The 25,630-nt window shown below is 45.2% G+C and overlaps 1 protein-coding gene across 4 annotated transcripts in view; it reads left to right on the plus strand.

Annotated features, from left to right (window-relative positions):
• Foxn3 (forkhead box N3) overlaps positions 1-25,630 on the plus strand; it is a 336,005-nt gene that overhangs the window by 147,009 nt on the left and 163,366 nt on the right. For all 4 annotated transcript variants that reach the window (XM_004649345.2, XM_045153943.1, XM_004649346.3 and 1 more), the window contains exon 3: positions 1,604-1,716. In XM_004649345.2, the coding sequence (XP_004649402.1) occupies positions 1,604-1,716 (113 nt within the window). The remainder of the gene's footprint in view (positions 1-1,603; positions 1,717-25,630) is intronic.

The following is a 25,630-nucleotide window of genomic DNA, read 5'->3' on the forward strand; positions in this document are numbered from 1 at the left end:
CCCGAGGTCCATCCCAAGAGCTACTTAAGATTCTGGACGTGACAGTGCGCTTGTAATCCCAGTGCTGGGGAGGCGGAGACAGGTGGATCCCTGGGGCTTTCTGGCCAGCTAGTGTCACCCAACTGTGCAGCTTCAGGCCAGTGAGATACTCTGCCCCCCCCCCCCAAAAAGCAGACTCTGTTCCTAAGGCTGGCCTCTGATGTTTGCGCATGTGTGTGTGCACCCAGCTTTTAGTTAAAGTCCAGATGATTAAGCTGAGCGTTGATGGTTAAGTAGGTGTTTCGGGGGCTGAGGAAGTGGGTGGATCCAGGTGCTGGCTTCCGGCCCATGCTCTGTGGGACTCCCCTGCTCCCAGCACACTGGATGCCGTTCCCATTGCCTTGATGGCTGCTTCTACTGAGTCGTGGGTTTTCTTTTAATGTGTGCTGTGAATACATAAACGTTGTGAGAAAACTGGGGACCTGATGACTGAAATACAGATTTTTTTTTTTTTTTTAAAGATCCTTTAAAGATGTTGGGAAGAACTTGGGTGTAGTGCCCCTGTGATGGGATTTTCATGGACTTTCCCCACTAGGTTAGTCAAAAGGTTTTCTTTGCTTTCCAAACACCGGAAGACAACAGCGGGCTGCAGGGAGTATAGCAGTTGTGGAGAACAGGGAGGCCGTGGCTGGAAACATGGCATGGGGGCAGGTAATTTAACTTCTTTTCTTTCCAAATCAGTAAATATTTACACATGACCTTATCAGACAGTTTGGGTACATTCGGTCACTTGAGAGCCACAGTCAGCCACTGCCCTTTGGCCTGCTGCCCAGCTCCAATGGCCTTAGAGGCAGCTCTGTTCCTTCCTTCTTTTTCTTCTGTTTCAGTTATACTGACCATAAAGCAAATGTCTCCATCCAGCCCAAAAGTGGACCTCAGAGGAACCTTCCCTCTCTCTATGGGACAGTTTTCAGAAATGTGAACTTCCGAGTTCGCCTTCTAAATCTACGAGTTTTAGGGGCAGGGAGCCGCTTGCTGTGAACTGAGGAATCCAAAAATTAAATATTGGCTTTGGGCTTAGGTTTGCCATTGTTTCTTGAGATCTTTTGTTTCTTGGGGAAGGTAATTATAAATTCCATTCCAAGCATAAATGTTCTTTTGTGAGCAAGTTAGGAAAAGTAGGAAAAAAAAAGTGGATTCCTTTTCTATTTTTGTAAGATGGTACCAATGTAATGTGGTTTAGAGCAGAAATGGAGAATTAAGGATATCCCAGCTCTCTTAGGCAACATTTGAAACATATCAGCTAGAAGATATTTATAAGAGGATTCATACAGTTGTCAACGTTGATACCAAAAATAGTAAAGGATATTCACATATGGGGTAGTCTTGATATACAAATCATTGAATTGGCATAATCTGGTAGCAGCATGTTCATTGTGGTCTGTTATGTTTAATATGAGGAAAAATAGTGTTTTACATTGTTCTGTTTGTCAGAGGACAACATTTAAGGCTGGCCAACAGTCAATAAATAAATGAGAAGCTTTTTAGAATAACTAGCATAGCTACTTACTGCAAAATACTTAATTCTGTTTTTAACACTTTTGTGTTTCATTTTTCTTTGCAGAGTATTGGGAAAGGGTCTTTGTGGTGCATAGACCCAGAGTATAGACAAAATCTAATTCAGGCTTTGAAAAAGACACCTTACCACCCACCTCCCACTCCTCAGGCATATCAAAGGTAAGCAAATCAGACTTATCAGATTATCTTTCGTATATCTACTGAAATTGCATTGTTTTGGCAGAGAAGGCACTGAGACTAGTTTAATAAGCTGCATGAGATTTTGAAAATAACTGCAGATAGATGAGAAAGAAACCGAGGATTAGGCGGTCTATCCATTGCTGTGTTGGCTGCAAACCTTACCGCTTCTGCTGCTTTGGGGGAATGTTTCCAGAAGGCTTCATGGTGGGTGAAATGATGTCTTCCTGCGTCGAAGCATTGACAAAACAAAGTTGACAGCTTCTATATCTCTGTGTGTCACATTTTGTTGGAATAAACGTGCAGGAGTGAGTCAAGCAAAGGATTCTGTCCTCCCAGAGCCTAACCGTCTTCACAGATGTTGAGAGAAGGCTGGGTCAGTTGTCACTCCTGTCTCCATGTGGACTGGCTCCTGAGTGATGGCTTTGTTGTGGTTACCCAGTGTTGGCCTCTTCAAGAACATCAGAGAACAATGGTGGTTTTTCCCTCCTCACATGCCCATTAGTCTTGAGACTGAGGTCAACAGAGTGCCTTATTTTTTTTTAACAGCTAGATAATTACAGGGGAGGGTTAAGTAGTATATCACTGTTCTAAGAAACGTGTTAGTGTTAGATTCCAGGAAAGGGCCAAATAACACAGAACCAGATGTCAAAGAGGGTTTCTTTTTTAAATCTATTCATGGTGCTTGGTTTTATGAAATCCATTGTCAACCCAACCAAGAAAATTCAAAAGACATGTTAGAAATGTTTCTGTTGTGACTATCCATGTAAGAGAAATTGCCTCTGGAGTCCAGGTTTATGCTTATTGGGAATGGTCATGTCAGAGGATGGAGGAGTTGTACAGTCCACTTCCTGCAGATTCTTCTAGTCTGGGGTTCGCCCTGCAGCAGGGAGCATAGAGCGAGCCTCAGAAACGGCATTAATGAAGTTCTTGTACATTCCATCACAGGCCCTAGACAATCAGTCTTCAGCAAGAGCCTGGGAGGAACGGCTGGGCTCTCTGAGAAGACTGCTGGATGTCTGCCTTTGCTAGGCGATTAGCGTGATGGTAGCCATAGCAACTGGAGCATCTCCATAGTAACACATAGCCGAGACAGGTGCAGTTGCATCACAAGGCTGTTTGTTGCCTGGCAAAAGGACAGGCCATTAGTACTTAGATATACGCTGTTGCCTTAGAAACAAATAACCCTACATAGCAACTACAGTTGGTTTGCAAGGGGTTCTGCAAGGTTTAGGGGGAAAAAAAGGGTTGTAGGGGCTTTTGTCTGTGTTCATAAAAATCAGTGGAAGCACACTTTATTTGAAATGACAACTTGAGGTCATATAGCTGTAGGAGATAAAATGGGATTTTCCAAAGCAGCCTAGCCAATGTTGTCGAAATGTCCAGAAGGACAGGGCCATATGCTTGCTTTTCTCCTCGTGGTTGTAGGTACTCCCGAAATGGAGGAGAACTAGGATCGGAGTGGAGAGTTGTCCCTGCATGATGTTGGCGGGGGATCTGACACTGTGATATTTCCCACACTCACGTGTTTGTTCACCCCCCAACACCCTTCAAACTGTGCCTAATACTCTCCACCTGCCTCCCCAGTTTTTACCTCCAAAGTATCTCATCCTGTGCTTCTAGCAAGTTAAAAACATAAGTGTTGTTCACTGGGTCATATCATTGGTTCATTTAGGCCAGTGTTTTGTTGCCAAATGTGACCCCAGGGGAAACACTGCAATTATTTAATAATTTGAAGGATTATAACAGAGCTCTGGGGGTTGCAAGTGGAATGCGTCCTCAGGCGAGAGGCGTTCAGAGCTGGCCTTAGCCTAATGACTTCATTTGAGTTTTAATATAGGCATAAAAATGCAGATAAATCAGAGCTTTTATAGTGAAAATAATTTCCAGATGAATACTTCAGGACCTATTCTGTCACCTGCAGTTTATTTTCTTCCAGTTAACAAGGGGCACAGGGTGGTGGTGGGGGAGACTTTGTGTCACTGACTTATGTGGGGGCCTAGATTTCACCTCGATCAAGGTCACTGCGTATGGCACGAGACGTCAGGTGGGAGTCCAGCCTGCCCCTGCCTGTCTTCACTCTGTGGGCACCTTGCTGTCTTGTGTCTTTGTTCAAAAGCCTGGAGTTTGCTTGCGCATCCTCGCGTGTGGAATAGTCCTTAGGCCGTGAGTGCTGGATAATTGGTATTGCCGTGCTTAGGATGCTGTGGTGGTCTGAGTTGTAGGGCACTGGGCCACTTGTGACACTGAGACAACGACAGTGGCACAACCCAGTTACCAGACGGAGCCGGGAACGGTGACCTGCCGACACCTGCCTAGCTCTGCGTGCTGCACGCCGGGAATCTGTCAGCCCCGCGCGGAGTCGCCCCGAAGGTCCCCTGGGAGGGGCTTGGCTCCCGTGGAGCTGGCGTTGCGCTTGCGGAAGAAGGTGCTGATTGTACGAGAAGGGCAGCTGGGGCTGGTGCCCGCAGGTGTGCTTGGCAAGGAACGCCGAGCAGCCTTGCAGGTGTGGGGAAACTATGCAGGGAAATTGCGGCATCGGAAAGCACTGTCCCAAATCTTGTTCACAAACAAATCTAACGCTAAACGCCATGCAGACTTGGACCTCTGGCTTCCAGCGTGCATGCCAGATGCTTGCATACGTGCCTTCTTTGTTTTCACTACAAACTTTATGAACCGTTTTAAACTTAAGTGAGAGTTTGGTCACCGTGGTCGTAGTTTACTCAGGCCGCCTTGGCAAAGTAGCACAACTGTCACAAATAACCGAAGTCCGTTGCCTCTTGCTAGAAGTCCAAGGTTAAGGCGTCAGCAGAACTCGTTCCTTCTGCAGTGTGGGGGTGGATCTGCCCCAGGCCCATCCTGTAATCGTGGTGCCTTTGCTGCCAGTCTTTGGTGCCCGTCTTTGGTGCCCGCTGGCTTGTAAAAGCACTATCCCCCCCCCCCCACGTCTTCCTGCGTGCTGCTGCTGCTTTCCCAGAAGGGCACTTCTCATCCTAAATTAAGAGCCCGCCTCATTCCATTTTGACTTTTGTTTTTAACTCTCCAGTAACCCAGATCTAAATAAGTTGTCATTCTAAAGTACTGGGCGGGGGGGGGGGGGGGGGGGGGCAGGTGGCGCTGGAGAGATGGCTTAGCGGTTAATCGCTTGCCTGTGAAGCCTAAGGACCCCGGTTCAAGGCTTGTTTCCCCACGACCCACGTTAGCCAGATGCACAAGGGGGCGCACACATCTGGAGCTCGTTTGCAGTGGCTGGAGGTCCTGGCACGCCTATTCTCTCTCTTTCTCTATCTGCCTCTTTCTCTGTCGCACTCAAATAAATAAGAATAAATATCAACAAAAATTTTTAAAAAAAGTACTGGGGGTTAAGACTTCAGCATAGGAGTTTTAGGAAGACAGAACTCAACCATCAACACCCTTTTTTTTTTCCCCAAAAATTATTTTATTTATTTATTTGCAAGGAGAGAGAGGGAGAGACAGCAACCAAACTCTAGATGCATGCATCACTCTCTGCATCTGGCTTTACTTGGGTATTGGGGAATTGAACCTCGCTGTCAGGCTTTATAGGGAAGCACCTTGATGGCTGGGCCATCTCTCCAGCCCACATTCCAGTGTCTCTGACATTGACTTTCCCAAGTCAAGTAAAACCATATTATGTGGTACATGTTGAAAATTCTAAGATGCTAGCTACATCCAGTAGTTTGGCTGCTGAAGTCGGAAGGAAGCTCACGTCCACCATTCGATACCTGTGCGGCCTTAAGTAAATTGCTTAACTTCTTGATCCTATTGGCTTTTTCTTTCTTTCTTCTTCTTCTTTTTTTTTTTTTTTTTGAGGTAGGGTCTCACTCTAGCCCAGGGTGGCCTTGAACTCATGGCGCTCCTCCTACCTCTGCCTCCTAAATCCACCACCTGTTGGCTTTTTTCATCAACACCCTTTTTAAAAAGTAAAACATTTTGCTAGTAAAAGTATAAAGAAACAGATATTAAGGAAATTTTCTATTATTTATTTATCTATTATTTGAGAGGGAGAGAGAAAATATGGGTACGCCAGGACCTCCTGCTGCTGCAAACTAACTCCAGATGCATGTTCCACTTGTTTATCTGGCTTTACGTGAGTACTGGGGAATCAAACCTAAGCTATCAAGCTTTTTAAAAAATATTTTATTGATTTATGAGAGAGAAAGAGAGAATGGGCACACCAGGGCCTCTAGCCACTGCATATGAACTTCAGACACATGTGCCCCCTTGTGCATCTGGCTTACGTGGGGCTTGGGGAATTGAACCTGGGTCCTTAGGCTTTGTAGGCAAATGCCATAACTGCTAAGCCTTTTCCCCAGTCTCAAGCTATCAAGCTTTTTGCTGTTTTGTTTTGTTTTTTGAGGAAGGGTCTCGCTTCTAGCTCAGGTTGACCTAGAATTCACTCTGTAGTCTTAGGGTGGCCTCGAACACACAGCAATCCTCCTACCTCTACCTTCCGAGTGCTGGGATTAAAGCTTGCCACCACGCCTGGCAAACTATCATACCTCTAAGCACTGTACCATCTTTATGGCCTGTAAAGAAAATTTTAAAATGCAAATTCAGGGTATAGGATATAGGAATCAACCTGAAATTGTTCCTATGGGCCAAGCTAGGACAGTGGGAACACTGGAACTATAAAGTTATGACCTGGGAGCCGACACTGGTGGAAATGAAGATGTGAGAGAAGATAATAAATTTCCCATGGAGAAGAATTCTCTATAGATGTGGATAGTTCTTGTCTCCTAACCATGTATTTGCAAAGTGTGATATATGGAAACATCATAAGGACATTTATAGAGGGGAAACCTGGCCAATGCTAATGCTACCTACCGTTACTTTGTGCAGTATCAGCGGTAGGAAGTTGATATCAGACACTTTTAATATGGTGCCTTGGGCTTGGCTCTGTGGTCGTTGGTCATCTCTGCGACAGATAGCTCAGATAAATCAATTTAAAGGAGGACACGTTGATTTATTCTCCGGGTTCATAGTTTCAGAGGTGCTAGTCCATGGTCACTTGCTGTCATTACTTAGTAGTGTGGCGGCTCGGTACCTCGTGGTGGAGGTACATGTGGGAGGAGGAGGCTTACCTCACAGCAGCCGGAAAAACCAAAACAGAGAAGAAAAGGCCAAAAACACACCATCCCCTCAAAAACAGCCCCACGGTGACATCTGTTCCTTCCTTCAGGCCCCACCTCTGAAGGGTCTAGTAGTTCCTAATAGTACTGCAAGCTAGCCGTCAGCCCTTTAGCGAGGGAATCTTTGGGGTGTGGGCCATTCAGGGTACACTCCATACCACTAGTCTTCCTCCTCGGACCCATATCCTTATGTAATCATGGAGGGGGGAATGCAACAAAAGCTTCGTCCTCCCAGGGCAGTGGTTTCCAGAGAACCTCCAGAGTGTTGAGGTCATCCAAAACGAGGAGCCTTACAGGCAAAGGGGAGCATCTTCCTGGAGGGATACTGGAGCAGAAACACATGGATATCTGGGAGGAAGTCCTGGAGTGGATAAAAATAAGCCATGGAATCGTGCTACCAGTAATGGTCCGTGTTGGTTCCTTAGTTGTGACAAGCGTGTCATTAGTAACGCAGGATGTTAACATGAAGGGAAACTGAATGAGGGGCACTTGAGAACTCCCTGTGCTAGCTTTGTAACAGACTGATTGAACTCACTGGGTATGTTGGTTTTAAATACCCAGATCGTTGTAGGCATAAGGGAAATACAATCGCCGCCCCACCCAGCGAGCCTGAGCGCTCTGCCCAGCGCAGGGCACGCGAGCTGGTCGTCACCCAGTCCTTGTGGGATCTGCTGAGCCACACAAGGGGTGTCACGTGAGTTCAGTGCCACAATTCGTGGAACTTTTCTTTTTGTTGAGTAGCACTCGGCTGTGCTTTGTAGGCCCCTGAGTCTGAGCTCGGGGAACTAAGGCCACATGGACCTGCACGAGGCCTTCAAACCTTTGCTAAGGCCGGGCATGCGGGCTTCAGAGTCAGGGTCTCTCAGGAGGCGGAAGGGGTGTCCTTCTTGGAATCTTGCCTATTCCTCTACAGGAAAAAAGTCCAATGAGCTGTTTGGGTACTTAGCCTGTTGGGCACAACCTCCCTTCTTCCTGGATAAGGCCTTTCTCATTGGCCAATATGCATGCTTGCAGTGCTTTGTATTAGAGATTACCAAATTGCCTTGCAAGTTTATACTGTCTCAATCTGAATTCCCATCTTGTGAAGGAAATTCCCATTTTTTGACCTTTTGAGATGGTTGATGGTGAAATAGGAAGGTAGTTCCCCAGTAAGTGACTGCCATTGAGGGCTTTGGTACTTTTTAGAGCTAGATGAATGTCCTGTACATCCTTGACACTGTCGTCACGGTGTTCGTGAGAACAGACCTGTACGGACCTGTATGTATGCAGATCTTACTTTCCAAAGTCAGTTTACAGACAAACATTTTAATCCTCTCACCATAAATGGGGAACAGGCCATGGGATTCATCAGGCAGTGTGGCTTGCAGAGTGTCCCAGGTGATTGGTATCTAGAGAATGGAAATGATAACTTGAAAGTCAGGCCCAGTACAGCTATGGTTGGTTTTCTGCTAGATCCAAAGAAATCTTTAGGTTTTTATGAACATCTGGCTGCTGTGATTGGTTGGCTGTGTGAGTCTAAATGTATAGAAACCCTGATTTCGGGGCCTTTTGTTTCTCATCACACTTCCCATATTTTGTTTAAAAAATTATGACTGTAAAAATAATGAGGGGCTGGTGAGGTGTCTTAGCAGTTAATGTGTTTGCTGGCAAAGCCAAAGGACCCAGGTTTGATATCACAGGATCCACGTAAGCTAGATATACAAAGTGGTAGGCCCTATTGCACCCATTCTCCTTATCTGACCCCCCTCAAATAAAGTGAATAAATAAAAAAGAATGTTTAAAAATTTTTAAATAATATTGAGGGGCCCAGGAGGAAATAGTTTTGCAGGTAAAGGTGTTGGTGTGCAGTCTTTTGTCTGGGTTAACTTCCCTAGTACCCACCTAAAACGAGATGCACAAAATAGTGTATACATCTGGAGTTAGTTTGAAGCAGGAAGAGATCCTAGTGTGTGTGTGTGTGTGTGTGTGAGAGAGAGAGAGAGAGAGAGAGAGAGAGAGAGAGAGAGAGAGAGATTGTGTGTGACAGTAAATAAAAATCATTAAAAAATGACATCATACCTTATAAATTTGTTTGGATGTGTTCTTTGGAAAACATTTCATGAGGGTTGGGAGAGGGGAAAGGGCTCAGGGTTGAAAGTGTCTGATGGGAGGTGGAGTCAGGAGAATCCCATAGCTTGCGGGCCGCCAGCCTGGTGGTCACAGTGGCAGAACAGCAGGGGAGAACCTGTCTCGAGCAGGATGGAAGGTGAGGACTGACAATCCCATGTTGTCCTCAGTGTCCTGGCAGGTGTGTGCTGTGCACTGAAGTTCCTTAACCCCCCCCCCCCAAAAAAAAAGGCTGGGCATGGTGGCGCACACCTTTAAGCCCAACATTCAGGAGGCAGAGGTAGTAGGAGGATCACCATAAGTTCTTTCTAGGCCATCTTGACTACATAGTGAGTTCCAAGTCATCCTGAGCTAGAGTGAAACCTTACCTTGAGCCCCCCCCCCCCAAAAAAAAATCAAGCTGTACCTATCTTCAACATAGAGACATTGGAATGTGGCCAGCCCAGAGCCAAATTATTCTGGGCTACCTTTAGTCTCCTTAATAATCATTTATTGCCAACCTTTGGGTCTGACCTAACATCCCTGTGATTATCAGGTGAAACTATTTTGGAATAATATATGAACAGACCACCAGCTTCCATTAGCCCCAGATCCAAGAATATCATCAGGTAACACCTAAACCCTATAGTAGAGATTTCTTTGCTTTGTTGTAACCCGTCTACCCAGTGTCTCCACCAATGTGTTTAAAAAGGGCTTTGGGTGCTGGAGAGATGGCTTAGTGGCTAAGGCCTGTGAAACCTATGGTCCCATGTTCTACTCTTGGGATCCTGCATAAGCCAGACAGACAAGGTGAGGCAAGTGCACAACTTCGCATTTGAGCACGAGGTAGCGCACGTCTGGAGCTGAACTGCAGTGGCTAGAGGCCCTGGCACACCAATTCCCCTTTTCTTCTTTCTCTCATTAAAAAACAAAACAGGGCTGGAGAGATGGCTTAGTAGTTAAGGCACTTGGCTGCAAGAGCCAAAGGACCCAGTTTCAACTCCCCAGGACCCACGTAAGTCCAGATACACAAGGGGCACATGCATCTGGAGTTCAGTTGCAGTGGCTGGAAGCCCTGGCACACCCATTCTCATTCTCTCTCTACCTGCCTGTTTTAAATAAATAAATTAAATAGTTGAAAAGAACTGCCTTGGCTTATGACTTTCTTTTGATCATGACGTTGTTAATACTTCAGAACATGGAACTTGAGGTAACTGAATCTGTGTTCCTATGCCATGGTCACTTGTATTTGGCTCCAGAATAAACTGTCCCTTATTTCCTTTGAGGCAAGGGCTGGGTGATTCCCTTTGACACAGCTCCTTTACGTACACACATCATACACACATCCACACACACAAACATGGATCAAACGTTTCAAGAAAGTTCCTTCTGTTTGCTCTTTCTGCAACTCCCTGGGCAGTTAAACTTCTCACTTAGCTTTTATGTTTCTGTTTGTTTCTTTGGAGCAACTTAGTGATACACACACACACACACACACACACACACACACACACACACGTGACCTGTGCCAAGCTTTTGGCCTTTCTGATATTGAGGTTCTTAATGAAAATGGTTGGTTTTTAGTGTTGACTCAGCAAGTTTTACTTTATCCTGTCTGTGCATGTTCTTCCTATTCTTTAGCTGCCTACACAGAGTAATACTGCTAAGGATACAGAAGTGGCTCAGTCCTCATTGCATATTTAAATTAGCTAAGGATACAGAAGTGGCACAGTCCTCATTGCATATTTAAATTAGCTAAGGATAAAGAAGTGGCACAGTATTCATTGCATATTTAAATTAGCTAGGTTGTCTGTGTTTTGTTGCGTTGCTAAGGTACTGCGCATGTTCACCAGGTAAATAGCCTTGATTGAAAAAGTGAGGCTGGTGATGGCTCCTTGCTAAAAGACTGGGGAGGATATAGAAGCTTCTAAGGTGCTTGGAAACCTTACAAGATCCTTGTAGATTAGAAAATCAGTAAATCCTTAAAACGTTTACGCTTGTTAACATAACAGTGTTACGTTCTCCACTCAGGATGCTGAATTTGCACACAGCTTATTCACTACGTGGATAGGGGCCCATAGTTAGTACGTATATGTGTGTGTATGTATTAGAGAGAATGGGCACACCAGAGCCTCTAAGCCTCTAGCCACTGCAAACAAACTGCAGATGCATATGCCACCTTGTGCATCTGACTTTCGTGGGTACTGGGTGGGTGGGGGCGGACCTGGGTCTTAGGCTTCTCAGGCAAGCGCCTTAACTGTTAAGTCATCTTTCTACCTTATAAGTCATATTTTAGCTTATAAAACATATTTTGTTCCAGATTTTTGTTTTTGTTTACTTTTTATGCATGTTGTTTAAATTTTTAAATTATTTTTTATTTTATTTTAGAGTGAGAGAGAGAGAGAACTGGCACACCAGGGCCTCAGCCACTGCAATCGCATGCCAGATGATTGCGCCCCCCTAGTGGGCATGTGTGACCTTGTGCTTCCCTCACCTTTGTGCATCTGGCTTATGTGGGATCTGGAAAGTTAAACATAACTGCTAAACCATCTCTCCAGCCCTGCTTTTTTAAATTTTTAAATATTTTTTATGTATTTGCAATGAGAGAGAGAAGAGAGGAGAGGAGAGAGAATGGGCACACCAGGGTCTCTAGCCATTGCAAATAAATTCCAGATGCTTGTACCTCATTGAGCCATTTCTCCAACCCCACCCCACCTTTTTGCTTTTTTAACTGTTTATTTGCAAGAAAGACAGGAAGAGGGAGAGAATGAGAGCAAGTACATGGTCATACCAGGGCCCGTTGTCACTACAAACAACTTCCAGACACATGCTCCACTTTGTGTATCTGGGAATCGAACCCAGGACAGCAGGGTTTGCAAGTAAGTGCTTTAACCACCAAACCAGCTTTCTTGCCCTCATTCCAGTTTTTTTTTTTTTAATGACTTGTGCATTTAATAATTGGCAGAAGAACTGCAGAACCTCAATATAACCGGGTTTTAACTTGCTTAAAGGGGTTTGATTGTTAGATCATCAGGCAGTTGCATGTTTTAATCGAGTTAAGCATAAAGAAAGAATGAGAGGGGTAGGGGAGCTGCATAAGTACAAGGCACTTAGATTTCACTGTGGACAACTTACCTGATGGAAACCATAAACAGTAGTTTTGTGGGCATCTGTTTTCCTCAATATTTGTGTAAGCTTTATATGAGGCATTATGTATTTGAAGGATTGCATTTAGACTGTAATGTCATGCTTACAGTAATTTTTATAAACATGTTAAATTTTTGTGATTTACACAGATGGAGGGCTGGTGAGATGGCTCAGTGGATAAAACAAGCAGCCCAAGCCTCAGTACCTGAGTTTGATCCCAGACTCCATGTAAAAAGCCAGGTGAGGGGCTGGAGCTATGGGTCAGTGGTCAAGGCACGTGCCTGCAAAGCCTAAAGACCCGAGTTTGATTCCCCAGTACCCACATAAAGCCAGATGCACAAGGTGATACATGTGTCTGGAGTTCATTTGCAGTGGCTGTAGATCCTGACACACTCATATTCTCCCTCCCTCCCTTCCCCCTTCTCTCTTTCTCTGTCTCTGTCTCTCCCTCTTTTTCTCACTCTCTCACAAATAAATAAAAAAATATGTTTTAAAAAGCCAGATGGGAAGTGGAGACAGGACAAATTCCTGGACGCTCACTACAAGCTCAGCAAGGAACAAGAGAGTGAGGTCCAGGAGAGACCCTGCCTCAAATGAGGTTTAAAGTGAGGAGACAACCCAAACATCCTCTGACCTCCACATGCCTCTGCAGCACACTCACATGCACGCTCACACATGTGCCCACACATGCATCTGCCCTTTAAAAAAGATACATGGGGGCTGGAGAGATGGCTTAGCGGTTAAGCGCTTGCCTGTGAAGCCTAAGGACCCCAGTTCGAGGCTCGGTTCCCCAGGTCCCACATTAGCCAGATGCACAAGGGGGTGCACGCGTCTGGAGTTCATTTGCAGAGGCTGGAAGCCCTGGCGCGCCCATTCTCTCTCTCTCCCTCTATCTGTCTTTCTCTCTGTGTCTGTCGCTCTCAAATAAATGAATAAAAAATTTAAAAAAAATTCTTTAAAAAAGATGCATGGGATTGAATGACAAAGCTTTCTTTTTTTTTTTTTTGCTTTCTCTCTGTGTCTGTCGCTCTCAAATAAATGAATAAAAAATTAAAAAAAATTCTTTAAAAAAGATACATGGGATTGAATGACAAAACTTTCTTTCTTTCTTTCTTTTTTTTTTTTTTTTTTTTTTTTTTTAGAGCTACAGAGAGAAAGACAGATAGAGGGAGAGAGAGAGAATGGGCGCGCCAGGGCTTCCAGCCTCTGCAAACGAACTCCAGACGCGTGCACCCCCTTGTGCATCTGGCTAACGTGGGACCTGGGGAACCGAGCCTCGAACCGGGGTCCTTAGGCTTCACAGGCAAGCGCTTAACTGCTAAGCCATCTCTCCAGCCCGACAAAGCTTTCTAATAGTCCTTCTATATATACATTTATTTTGTCAGGAAAATTAGAAGGGATGGGTAATGGAAAAATCTTCATGTGTAGGGGCACACTTTTTTTTTTTAAAATCACAGTGCCTATTTACAGCATGAGCTTTAACAAACTCATTACTTGGCTATAATTTTGTTTTCATATCCAATCATATTATCTATCGACTTCCATTATATTTTCTGAGGTGCTCTCAGAGTATTTTTGATCTCAGCATTTTGCCTTCAGTTTGCCATGCATTGTACATTTAATTCTCATTCGATCCTACATTATTTTATCTAAATGGAAAACAGCCTGAGCTATCTTGGAGCACTTAGATACTTGGCATAGCTCATGAATACTGTGTTCAGTCATTCCATTTACTTTGAATGGCAAATGCTCAAGTGTGGGGCTGATTACTGGGGTTTACTCAGACACTGAATAAAACTCTTGGTCCAAAGAGCTGCCTGGAGTTCCATGTCATCTTCAGTCTTGGGATATCCAATGGCTCCTGCTATGTGTTTTAGTAGCTGAAGTTTGAAGATCTTGTTGAATCTAGTGCTGATGCGCTTCTGGTGTTCCAACTCCTGAGATGGTGCGAAACAAAGTTTTATGTTTCTAATACCTCATGAGAAAACAGTTGAGGCATTGATAGAGCCAGTGGGGTTTTGGAATCTTTCCAGATTTGCTTAGTGTCTGTTTGCTTCTCCAGACAGCCAGCTGAGGGCCTGGCAGCCTCTGCGTCAGAGCACCTGAGGCTTTTTGAGAAGAAATGACTACAAATTGGGGCTGAGCTGCATTCTGTAGAGCTGTCAACCCCAACAAGGGAAGAATTTGGTCTTTCATATTAGACATATGAAAAAAAAAACATTTAAAAAACCCACCTGAAATAAATGATGCACAATATGGAAAGAATCAGGCAGCATTTTCTTTGCTACAGTATGAAATGACAAATGTGTTCTTCTCAATGTTAAGGAAAAAAAAAAAGCCTACTCCTGCCCCATCTAAACCTCTCCTTTCTCTACTTTGTGTTTCCATTAAATATTTCTGGATTTTATAGGTTTATAAAGGGGTAGATAAAGAGTAGAGATAGGAGCCGGGCGTGGTGGCGCACGCCTTCAATCCCAGCACTCAGGAGGCAGAGGTAGGAGGATCACCGTGAGTTCGAGGCCACCCTGAGAAGACTCCATAGTGAATTCCAGGTCAGCCTGAGCTAGAGTGAGACCCTGCCTCAAAAAGAAGAGTAGAGATAGAATATTATTGAATAGTATAGTGGAATCCATCATTCATAAAAGATCTGAGGAACTTAGAATAAGGTTTAATTTATTCTGTGTCAGCCAGTAAATTATCTTTCAATTGTGTTGATCAAAATGGTAGTGTAGGAAGTAGAAGATAATCTTTTTGGTTTTTCAAGGTAGGGTCTCACTGTAGCTCAGGCTGACCTGGAATTCACTATGTAGTCTCAGGGTGGCCTCGAACTTACGGCGTTCCTCCTACTTCTGCCTTCTGAGTGCTGGGATTAAAGGCGTGACCACCACACCTGGCTAAGATAATCTTTTAATAGTTTATGCTGTTAGTGGTGTGTGTTGTGAATGTAGGCATGCATGTGCCATGAAGCACATGTAGAGGTCAGAGAACAACTTTGGGGTACCCTGGCCTTCCATCTTGCTTGAGTCAGGGTCTCTTTGTTTTTCACCACTCCTTTTGCCAGGCTCACTGGCCTTAGAGCTGCTGGTAAATTCTCAAGTCAGCCTCCCTTCTGGCCGTGGATGTGCTGGGATTGCAGAAGCCCACTGCAGCTTCTGGCTTTTTGGTGGGGCCTGGGGATCGCAATACGGGTATTCATTCTTGCATTGCAGAGTCCTTATCCACTGAACCATCTCCCGATAGGTAGTGTTAATAAGTGACAAGTGTGCAATGCACTGGCCACTCATTCCCACTGTCAGTGTCTTCAGACCCTCCAGGCTTCTCTTCAGATGGGAGGGGAGGGCTTCTTGCTGTGGTCAGAGAACAGGTGTATAGCCAGGAGAACGTGGATATCCCATCCATCCGTTTCATCAGCAAGGAGAGACTGGGATCGAAGGTAGATTTTCAAGAAAGGTTTGGGCTCAGTTTTAGAAGAATGATCTCTTAAAGGAGTAGTCTTGAGTCCTGACACATACCAGCAGCTGGGCGAATGCTTGCTTGAAGAGCGGATGGTCTGACCGGGTGGGTGGAGGTGGAGTGGGCTGCTCCACAGGGTGCTGCCCATCCAGCTGCTTGAGTTTTCCCAAGGAGACTGAAGTATTATTGGAGAACCACAAGTTTTCCCTTGTAGCCATAGAGATCTACGTTTTTTGAATTTAATTTAATATTTATTTATTTATGAGAGAGAAAGAGAGAATGGGCACGCCAGGGCCTCTAGCCACTGCATGCAAACTCCAGACCCATGTGCCCCCTTGTGCATCTGGCTTACGTGGGTCCTGGGAAATCGAACCCAGGTCCTCAGGCTTCCCAGGCAAATGCTGTAACCACTAAGCCATTTCCCCAGTCCCTGGGATCTAAGTCTTTTGAGCTGCCTGAGATGGAATGGAATGGTACACTTTCTTGGCTTCATGTTTACAGTTCTCCAGGCCTACAGCATAAGAGCAAACAAAACATTAGGGCCAACAGGTCTGGTCTTGGTGCTTAGAAGTGAGGGTCAGGCACTTCTTGAAATGAAGTCCAGATTTGCAGCCCATGATGGGACTAATTTAGTTACTCTTCACTGCGTGGTGCAGGTCTCGATTCGTGCCCTGCAATTACCTCTCCTGTTTTAGCAACACGTCTTTGCATTTCCTTCCCTGTGAATAAGATTATCCAGGCAGTGTTTTGCCAAGCAGAAGATCATTTCCAAAAGCTGTCCATCAAATCATCCAGACCTCCCCCTATTGTGTATCCCCTGAATTAATGAGAACACCACCCGCCCTCGTCCTCGTAGAAATCTTGCAGAAGCCAAGCCTGGGTCCTTGTTTTGTAGAACCACATGTTTTTGTCCAGAGTCTCCAATCACATCCTTAACCTCCCCTTTTTGTTTTTGAATGCAAAGTCCCTTTCACATTATTTATCAAGGCATCTTTGAGACTCTGCCACCTATGTGAAAGGTAAGGAAAGGGCGTGAGAAGCATCTGAAATTCCAAAGTTATTACTGACTTATTGCTGATTTTCATGTCATCTGGAGAAAACATAAACCATTAGACACAGGTTGTTTTTTTTTAAATTCTTATCTTTTACAATCATGTTGCTTAATCACAATAGTCCAAGTTGAGACATGGGTACTGTGTGTTTACTGATGAAATGGAAAGTTCTGGTGGAAGTTTGTTTACCAGCTGCTTAATTCTGCCTTTATCTCTCTAACAAGCCTTCCACCTCCAACATACCATACTCAGGAAAAACAAAAGTGAATAGGAAAAAACAAGTTCAGAGGGAAAGAGTCAGCCAAATTTTGGCAGATCTTTCTACCTTCTCTCGTTATCCTTCCCTCTCCTCCTTTCCCTCTTTCTTGTCCGTCCTTCCTTCCTTCTTTCTTTCTTTACATTTTCCTTCTTTTCTTCCAATTGTGAGGATCATTTCCATACATTCATTGTTCCCCACCCACTCTAATACCTTTGGAGAAACAGGCATGGAGATATTATATATATTTAAAAAAAATTTTTTTTTAAGCAGAATTTGTAGGTGGATCTAGGCGTGGCCTCAGTGAGTCCATTGGCTATGGTCCACGGGGACCTTGTCTTATCTTGACATCTTTAGATCTTTTCATAGGAAGACAGGCAAAGTTGGGGGACATGCGAAAGAGAAAGGAGTCCCTCATCCGGAGTTTGAGTGAAGCCCTTCTCCATTTCTAGCTATAAATAAGTCTGCAGTTTTCTAGAAATTTCACCAGGATCCCTATTTATAGGGAAAGGACAAACCTCTTAAACAACCCTAGTGGCTTCTGGTTTTACCTTGTCAGATTATAATTCCATCCAAGGCACCCCCAGAGCCACCAGGAATCTGTTTAATCAAACAAGAGAAAAAGAGAAGGGAGAGTAAAGGTTTCGTAGCAACCTTTTGAGCTGTAACCTGAGCGCCCCTGACATGGTATGTTTGCCTAATGCTGAGGAAGTTGAGTGCCCTCCTGCCCCCATGCCCTCAGGAGCCCTTGGCGGGCTCGCACTGTGCTTTCTTTCTCTGCTTTTCTTCAAATCCTTGATCAAACCTCCAACTTGGCTGATTTTGATTCTCCCTGAAATTCTTTTTTTTTGTACGAATCTCGGGTTTAGTTCCAGTTGGGTTCCCATAAAGTCTAGGGAAACTTCTAAGGTACTTGAGGGTGACAGTGTGGAGCAGTGATTCAGTCCCCTCACTGCTGACGGTCTCGGCCTGTGCTGCCTGTGGAGGGGACCTGCCCTGGTTCACAGATGGACGCAGCAGCTGGTCCATCCTCAGGAGGAAGAAACCAGGTGGGGAGCAGCCAGGAGACAGATGACAAAGATCTAGAGATGTCACGCTGTCAGGGGGTGACTGCGGCTTCCTTATTTCCTATCCCTCGTTTCGCCACTTTGCAGGCCAGCAGGAGCACGAGCCCTCCCAGGGCTGCCTCCAGCGAACCTGGAGCTCTTGGCTGCCTTTTCCCTCTGTGCTGGCTCGGGATGGAGTGCAGCTTGAGAACCACACCCCTGGTGCTGCTAACTGGGGAAGTGGGGTAGTGGGCTCCCTCCCAGCTCCAGCAGGCACACTGAGACCAGAGCAGGGGTCAGGAAGGGGCGCTCACCTGCTGACTGTTCCCTGCCTGCGTGGCTACTTACCTGGACTCTGACCTTCACACTTGTCCTTCCTGTTGCAGTTTAAGGCCACCTGCCTCGGTGAAAGGCTTCAGAGAGATTAAACAAGGTGAAATGATGCACCAGCCACTCACTTACTTGCCTGGCCCATAGACAGGCAAGGCATTTGAGCTCTCTTCCCCTGTCACCAGACTCCCTTTGGAAAATTGCATAGTCTTGTTTTTGCCCATACTGCATACTAATGTGGTCTTGAATCACGGAGTATCTTTTATTACTTGGTATTCTGTACTCTCCACTGGATTTAAGATCTGTAAAAACCAGCATGCTCTGTCTCCCTGGGCTTTAAACAGAATTTTGCACACTGGCTTCTTTAGGGGATGTTGATCAGTGATGATTCTTAGGATCCCCAATACAGATTATTAGAATGGCCCAGGTATTACTAGCCACAAGTCCAGTGACATTTGGAGGGTAGAGGGTGATAGATGGGTGAAAGAAAGAAGGGAAGGAAGAGAAAGAAAAAGGGAGAGAGCAATAGGCTGGTTCCGTGAGAGGTGTGGAGACAAAATGCCCCTTTTAGAATTAAAGCTTGATTAGAAGAGATGTGCCGCCATGCCACGGGAAGCATGGTGGGACCCAAAGCCAGAGAGAAGGAGGTGAGGAAGGTTCTAGAAGTCTAAAGAGCAAAGTAGAGCAGGCCTTTGTATGAGATCCTGGGTACAAGGGATGTGTCTGGGGACAGGCTACTGAGAGGAGTGGAGTCAGTGCAGGAGAGAATGAGATATGTAGGACCTGGGTCAGTTTTTCAAGGTCTCTAAAGAGATGGGTTGTTCTGCTCCTGCTAACAGCAGAGATGGGGAGGCAAAAAGGCACATAGACAAGAGTGTAAAATGATAATTCAAGGATGCCTCAGCCTGGGCACGAGGGCCTCTTAGAGTAACCGCATCCGCGCTGTAACTGAGGGAAAGCTGTGGTCGTCCTCCTCTGAAGCTACCTCAGCAGTTTTGCACCGTGGACGCGTCCACCTTCATCCCTTCCCCAGGCGTCTGCCCAGCTCTGCCGTGTCCCGGATGCGTTCCGAACCTGGCTATTTGAACCGGATCAGTCCGGAAGCTTAGGTGACCTGACAGGCTGCCTCAGGATGGAAGAGTTCTAAATTCCAGGCTGTTGAGACTCCAAGGCATGAGACATTGTCAGGGAACAAACCGCAGTACAGCTGCCACGGGGGTGGGTGCACCTGTGCCAAAGGTGCTGGGCCTGGGATGGCCCAGTGTTGTCTCCCCGCATGCCCCTGGAATGGCGCAGGGACTTGAAAATGCGGGGCCTGGAAAGCTGCTACCCCAGGCTGGACCCACTCGATTGTGTGGCTCGTCTGCCACGTCCACAGTCTCACTTAAATCTTTTGGGACTTACTCATTATCTCCCTTCTCTCCACATCTTTCTCTTCCCAGTCTTTTGTTTCCTGTCAAAGGAGTCTTCCTTGTGTAAATTCATCCCCAAAGGTGTCTTCCTTAGCTGCTAACAGAGGAAGGATCTCATTCTCTGTACTTGAAAACAAAAAACACTTGGGATGCACACTTCCATGGTACTGCAGACTCTGGTTCTGTTGCAGGGTCCGTCCCACCTGTGGAAGCCCCCCCCCCCCCCCACACTTGGCAGCAGGCCCCCAACTCTCCAGTATAGTGCTTATGACAAAAGCAAAAATGGGCCTATTGTGACTCCAGTGGAATTTTATTCTTACTAAAGCCCTTTGAAGTCCCTGTTTCGGACAGCATTCCTCTTGCCCTCAGCTTTTAGATGTGGTGTGTTCTGTCATCAGAGTTGGTGAAGTCAAAGGTATAGGAAAGCCAACGGAATTTCTCTAATAGAGCTCTTTGATGTTGAGTAAAACAAAAGTTTATTTTTATCCAATATTCTAGACTTCTAATAGGTAAACTATGAAATAAGCTCTTTAGTATGGTAGGGTTGTTAAGAAGAATTTTAAATTTATTTCATCCTCCCTGGTTTGGGCCCTCAACCATCCTGGATTTAGGGCAGGAAGCATGGATTGAGCTCATACTGGGTACCATGTCCCTCTTAATTCCCCCAAGAATCCAGGGAGATGGACATTACTGCTGTTGCATGTTTGAGACCTATGAGGAGAGGTAGTCACCTGCCCACACGTGGCTGGGCTGGGACCACTCACCAGCCTGACCACAGTTCTCCTCTTCCTGTTGAAATTTACCACCTCAAGGTAGCAGGTTGTCTTTTGTGGAAATACTATTCAGGGTCTAAGAGTTGAGTGAGCCTGGGTGAGGAGGTCATGACATACCACTTTTAGGTTTTGTAGCATGACTAGGAGAGACCAGAGTGGGGACATGAAGCCATTGGGGATGGAGATCTGAAACTGGATGGAGAGAAGGGAACAAATCCCATTGGAGGGGAAGCTATGGGAGATGGGGGAGCAGGCTGAGGCTCATGCCGATGACGGAGCTGGGGTGCGTGTGCGCGCACATGCGTGTGCACATGCCAGAGGTTGACATTGGGTGTGTGAAGTATGTATGTCCAGTGCATGCATGTGTGCGTGCTCATGCGCATGCCGCATGGAATCCAGACGAGAGCTCCTGCATTGGCTCCTGGAGAGGGGGTATCTCTCAGAACCTGGGGCTCGTGGGCCAGGAGGGGGCTGTTCTTGCTGACCCGGAAACTTCAGCGCTGCTCTCCATTGGTATATGATCCGTGCCTGTCTTTACTGGCGTGCTGGAGCTTGAACTTTGGTTGCCATGCCTGCATAGCAAATGCTTTTACCCACTCAGCCAGCCTCCCAGCCCTGGCTCCACTGTATTTACCGAGGCAGGGTCCCTCGCTGGAACCCCGAGTTTTCCAGTCCAGCTAGTCTAATTAACCACCTCAGCCTGAGTCCTTGTCTCTGCTCCTGAGCCCAGGGTTCACAGGCAGGCTACCATGCTTACCCAATATTTAAGTGGGTGCTGGGGGGTCCGAACTCTGGTCATGACCAAGCGCTTTATCTGCTGAGTCATCTCTGTAGCCCTGAAGGTGATATTGAAGGCACCGGGGCGGGAAGTGGGTAAGGATCACAGTGTGTGGGCATTCATGTTCCGGGATCCATTCTGTTTTAGATAAAATAGGAAAGTAAATGCGGGGTCAGGTAAAGTCATACAATATTTTCTCAAACTCTAGTGATTTAAGTTTTGTTTTTGGTTTTAAGGATTATTTGTACTGACTTTAATAAGAAAAAAGAGCCAAAGTTCACTGTATTTAAAAGCTTGCTTGTTCATGAACTCCTGCTGGAATTAGTTTTGCTGTTTTTTCTTTTCCTCTTAACTATTCAGCCAGCCTTGGGAATATTTGTACTCTATCTGATCATTTCATAACAGTGCTTCTCAAAATTTCTCTATGGAAAACTGACAAGCACCAACCACCTTTTGGACTTGACTGTTTTCTTTCTAAATTATTGTGGTTAAAGCAACATAATTTATTAATATTCTTCAAAAAGAAAAAGAAATTCTCTGAGCATTGGCCTGACTCTCTAATATCATACAAACTCAGTGAACATTTATGTAATGAAAATAAATTAATGTAATTTGCATCTTTTGTTTGACCTGGAAGTGGTCAAATGGACTAAAGATACATAATTAATTTTATTTTGTTAAACAATAAGCAATAGCCAGGCAGGGTGGCTCCCACCTTGCTGTGGTGTGAGGATTGCAATAAGTTCAAGGCTGGCCTGGGCTATAGAGTGAGTTCCAGCTCAGCTACAGAGTGGAACCCCCCCCCCCCCCCCCCCCCGCGAATAAGCAGTTCTTCTAACACTGCATGTCTAATTTTGGTTGATTCAAATGTGCAAAGTTGAACGTTTGCTGAGATAGTACTTAGATTAGAAAGAAATGTTAGACCTTGCTGCTTGTTTTGGTTTGTATCTGTCAAGTTTAATGAACTACATCGTCAACAAAACCTAACAGATGAGGATGATTTCAAGGATCCTGAACAAGCTTAGGGGTATTGTGAGAATGAACTGAAATGAATGTGCCAGACTCCTTGCAATCACACATCCGATTTTGATGCTGTTGTTCTACCGTCTCAGCTTCATTGACATAAATTTGACAAATCTTAAGTATTTAAGGTGTACAGTAACCTGACCTTTGGATGTGTTTATACACTGTGATTACCACAATCAAGCTAATTAAATCATCTCCCATTGTCTCCGTGTGTGTGTGTGTGTGTGTGTGTGTGTGTGTGTGTGTGTAATACTTGGGGTCTTCACACATTCAGCAGAATGTAAGTAGATATTATTAACCCTATAATCACCATGCAGCAGAACTCTTTGTTTATAACTCTTTGTGTTTTTTTGTTGTTGGCCAGTTTATCCTATTTCCCCTCAAACCTTGTTAACCACTCTTCCACTCCATGTTTGATTTAATTAATTAATTAATTTTTTGAGGTAGGGTGTCTCTCTAGCCCAGGCTGACCTGGAATTACTATGTAACAGAGCTCACTGATCGCATGACTTTTTTTTTTTTTTGGACCAATTTATCCTATTTCCCTCACCCCTTGTTAAGTACTCTTCTATTCAGTGTTTGATTTATTTCTTTTTTAAGGTGGGGGCCCGCTTTAGCCCAGGCTGACCTAGAATTCACTGTGTAGTCTCAGGTTGGCCTTGAACTCACAACCATCCTCCTACCTCAGCTTCCCGAATGCTGGGATTAAAGGCGTGCACCACCATGCTTGGCTGTTTTGTTTTTTAAGAGTCTGCATGCAAGTTTACCATGTATTATATCTCTTTCTATGTCTGGCTTATTTCATTTAACATGATTTCTCCAAGTTCTTTAAAGGCTGAGTCATAACGTCTGTGAATGTGGCTCCTGCCTATTTTTCCCTTTTCTCCTCTTTCCACGTGTGTATGTGTATGTCTGTATTATTTTTCAATATTTTATTTATTTATTTATGAGAGAGAGGAAGAGGCAGATAGAGAATGGTCATGCCACTACCTCTAGTCACTGCAAACAAACTCCAGACGCATGTGCCCACACTCCCCTCCCCCCCCTCCCCCCGTGCATCTGGCTTTAGGTGGGTACTAGGATATTGAACCTGGTTCTTTAGGCTCTGCAGGCAAGTGCCTCAACTGATGAACCATCTCTCTAACCCTATTTATTATTTTTTGAGGCTGAGTTTCACTATAGCTCAGACTGACCTGGAATTTTTACTGTGTAGCCCTGGCTGGTCTTGAGCGCACAGTGATCCTCCAGTGTCAGTCTCCTGAGTGCTGAGGTCATGGGTGTGAGCCACCATGCCTGATACACGTGCTCTTTGTTCGTCTGTGCCGGATAGCTAGGTCGTTTCCATCTCTGGGCTCCTGTAAAAGTGCTCTGTGCTGCGATTGGTGTGATTCCCTTCTGGGTGCGTACCCACGAGTGGGATTCTATATTCTCTCAAATATTTTATCCCATTGTGCCAGTTACCTGTCCATTTCATGAGCTTTTCTTTGTTGTGCTGAGACTGTCCAGGGTGATAGAGCCCTTCTTGCTTATTTTAGCCCTTGTGGCCTCTGCTGTTGGTCTTCTGTTCCAACAGTTATTGCCGTGCCCAGTGTCGGATAGCTTTCTCCCTGTGCCTCCTTTTTACATCTTCCAGCTATCATGTTTTACATCTTTAATGTACTTTGATTTTATTTGTGCTTTCCTCTTCATTTTCCCCTGAACATGTAGTTGTTCTTGAAATGAAATATTATTTCTAAATTTAATGTCATTTTCCTGATGTCCCCCCCCCCCACTCAAAAAAATTGAATATTCTGCCTTTGGTGAGCTACTGTTACTATGTGAAATGCTTGTCCTTTGGAATCACGCAAAGGAAAACCATGTTGAGTTTTGTCCTAACTCAGGATACTAGAGTTAAAAGGAACCTCAAGTAGGTGGTGAAGGGATGCTTGCCACACAGATATGAGGACCTGTATTCAGATACTAGTATTCTTATAAATTCAAGGTGGGCATGGCTTTAATCCCTGTGTTTGGGAGGCAGAGATGAAAGGATCCCGGGGGCTAACTGGCTGGTTGGACTAGCTGAAGTAGCAAGATCTAGATTCACGCTGCCTCGGTAAACAGGTGGGAGTGACTGAGGAAAGTGCTGCATCTCAGTCTCCGCCCTCCGCACCTGCACATGCTGGGGTGCGCACGCAGGCACACTTGCACACGCTCATGTAGCCTCACACACAAACATGCGCACATGCACATGCCGGAGATGGACGGGGAAAGAAAGTAAGCTAAGATCGTCCAGCGTAGTAGTTGAAAAGGGTCCTGGAATGAACAATCCAAAAGATGTTGGGACTTTACTTTTGAGCATTTGTGAGGTTTTTAATGGTCAGTGTTTTGGGATTAAAGCCGAGAGTAACTTCAAGAAAAATGATTTCTTTGCAGAGAGAGAGAATATGAGGGGGAAGGGAATGAGCATGCCAGGGCCTCTTGCCGTTACAAACAAACTCCAGATGCATGCACTACATTGTGCATCTGACTTTATGTGGGTATGGGGGAACTGAACCTGGGCCAGCAGGTTTTGCAAAGTCCTTTCAACCACTGAGACATCTTCCCTACCTGTAGCCTTTTTTTGTTTTGTTTTGTTTTGTTTTTAAAGAAAAGAAAAGAGTAGAATAGAAGATACCAGCATGATTGTGCGTGGGAAGAACAAGTGTTTCATGAAACTTCAGTTGAGTTTGTGTGCTTGTCTGTCATGATGAAATATCTATTTCTTAACTCTAGATGATAGAGAGAGAGAGACAGAGAGAGAGTGTGTGTGAGAGAGAGAGAGTGTATGTGTGTGTGTGTGAGAGAGAATTCCTGCTAACACTAGTCTAATTTATGTCCTCTTGGCAAGTGAAACACTATGTAGTGGTTTGATTCAGGCGTCCCCCATAAACTTAGGTGTTCTGAATGCCAGGTTCCCAGCTGATGGAGATTTGGGAATTAACATTTCCAGGAGGCAGTGTATTGTTGGGGGCAGGCTTATGGGTGTTATAGCCAGTTTCCCCATGCCAGTGTTTGGTATATTCTCCTGTTGCTGTTGTCTACCTTATGTTGGCCATGGTCATGCCATCATTTTCCCCTGCCATCATGGAGCTCCCCTAGAGTCTGTAAGCCAAAATAAATCTTCTTTTCCCAAAAGCTGCTCTTAATCGGGTGATTTCTGCCAGCAATGTGACCTGACTGTGACGGTAATGTTGGTACCGAGGAGTGGTATCATTTGCTGCTAGACACCTGACTGTGGCTTTGGCCTTTTGGAGCTGATTTGCAAGAGAAATGTGGATGAATTTGAAACTTTGGTCTAAGAGACACCTTGTAGTGCTGTAAGTACAGCTTGAGGGATTATGGTGGTGAGAGTTGAAAGACCTGAATCCAG

The sequence above is a fragment of the Jaculus jaculus genome, chromosome 7, assembly GCF_020740685.1.
Source record: "Jaculus jaculus isolate mJacJac1 chromosome 7, mJacJac1.mat.Y.cur, whole genome shotgun sequence".
Classification (NCBI taxonomy): Eukaryota; Metazoa; Chordata; class Mammalia; order Rodentia; family Dipodidae; genus Jaculus; species Jaculus jaculus.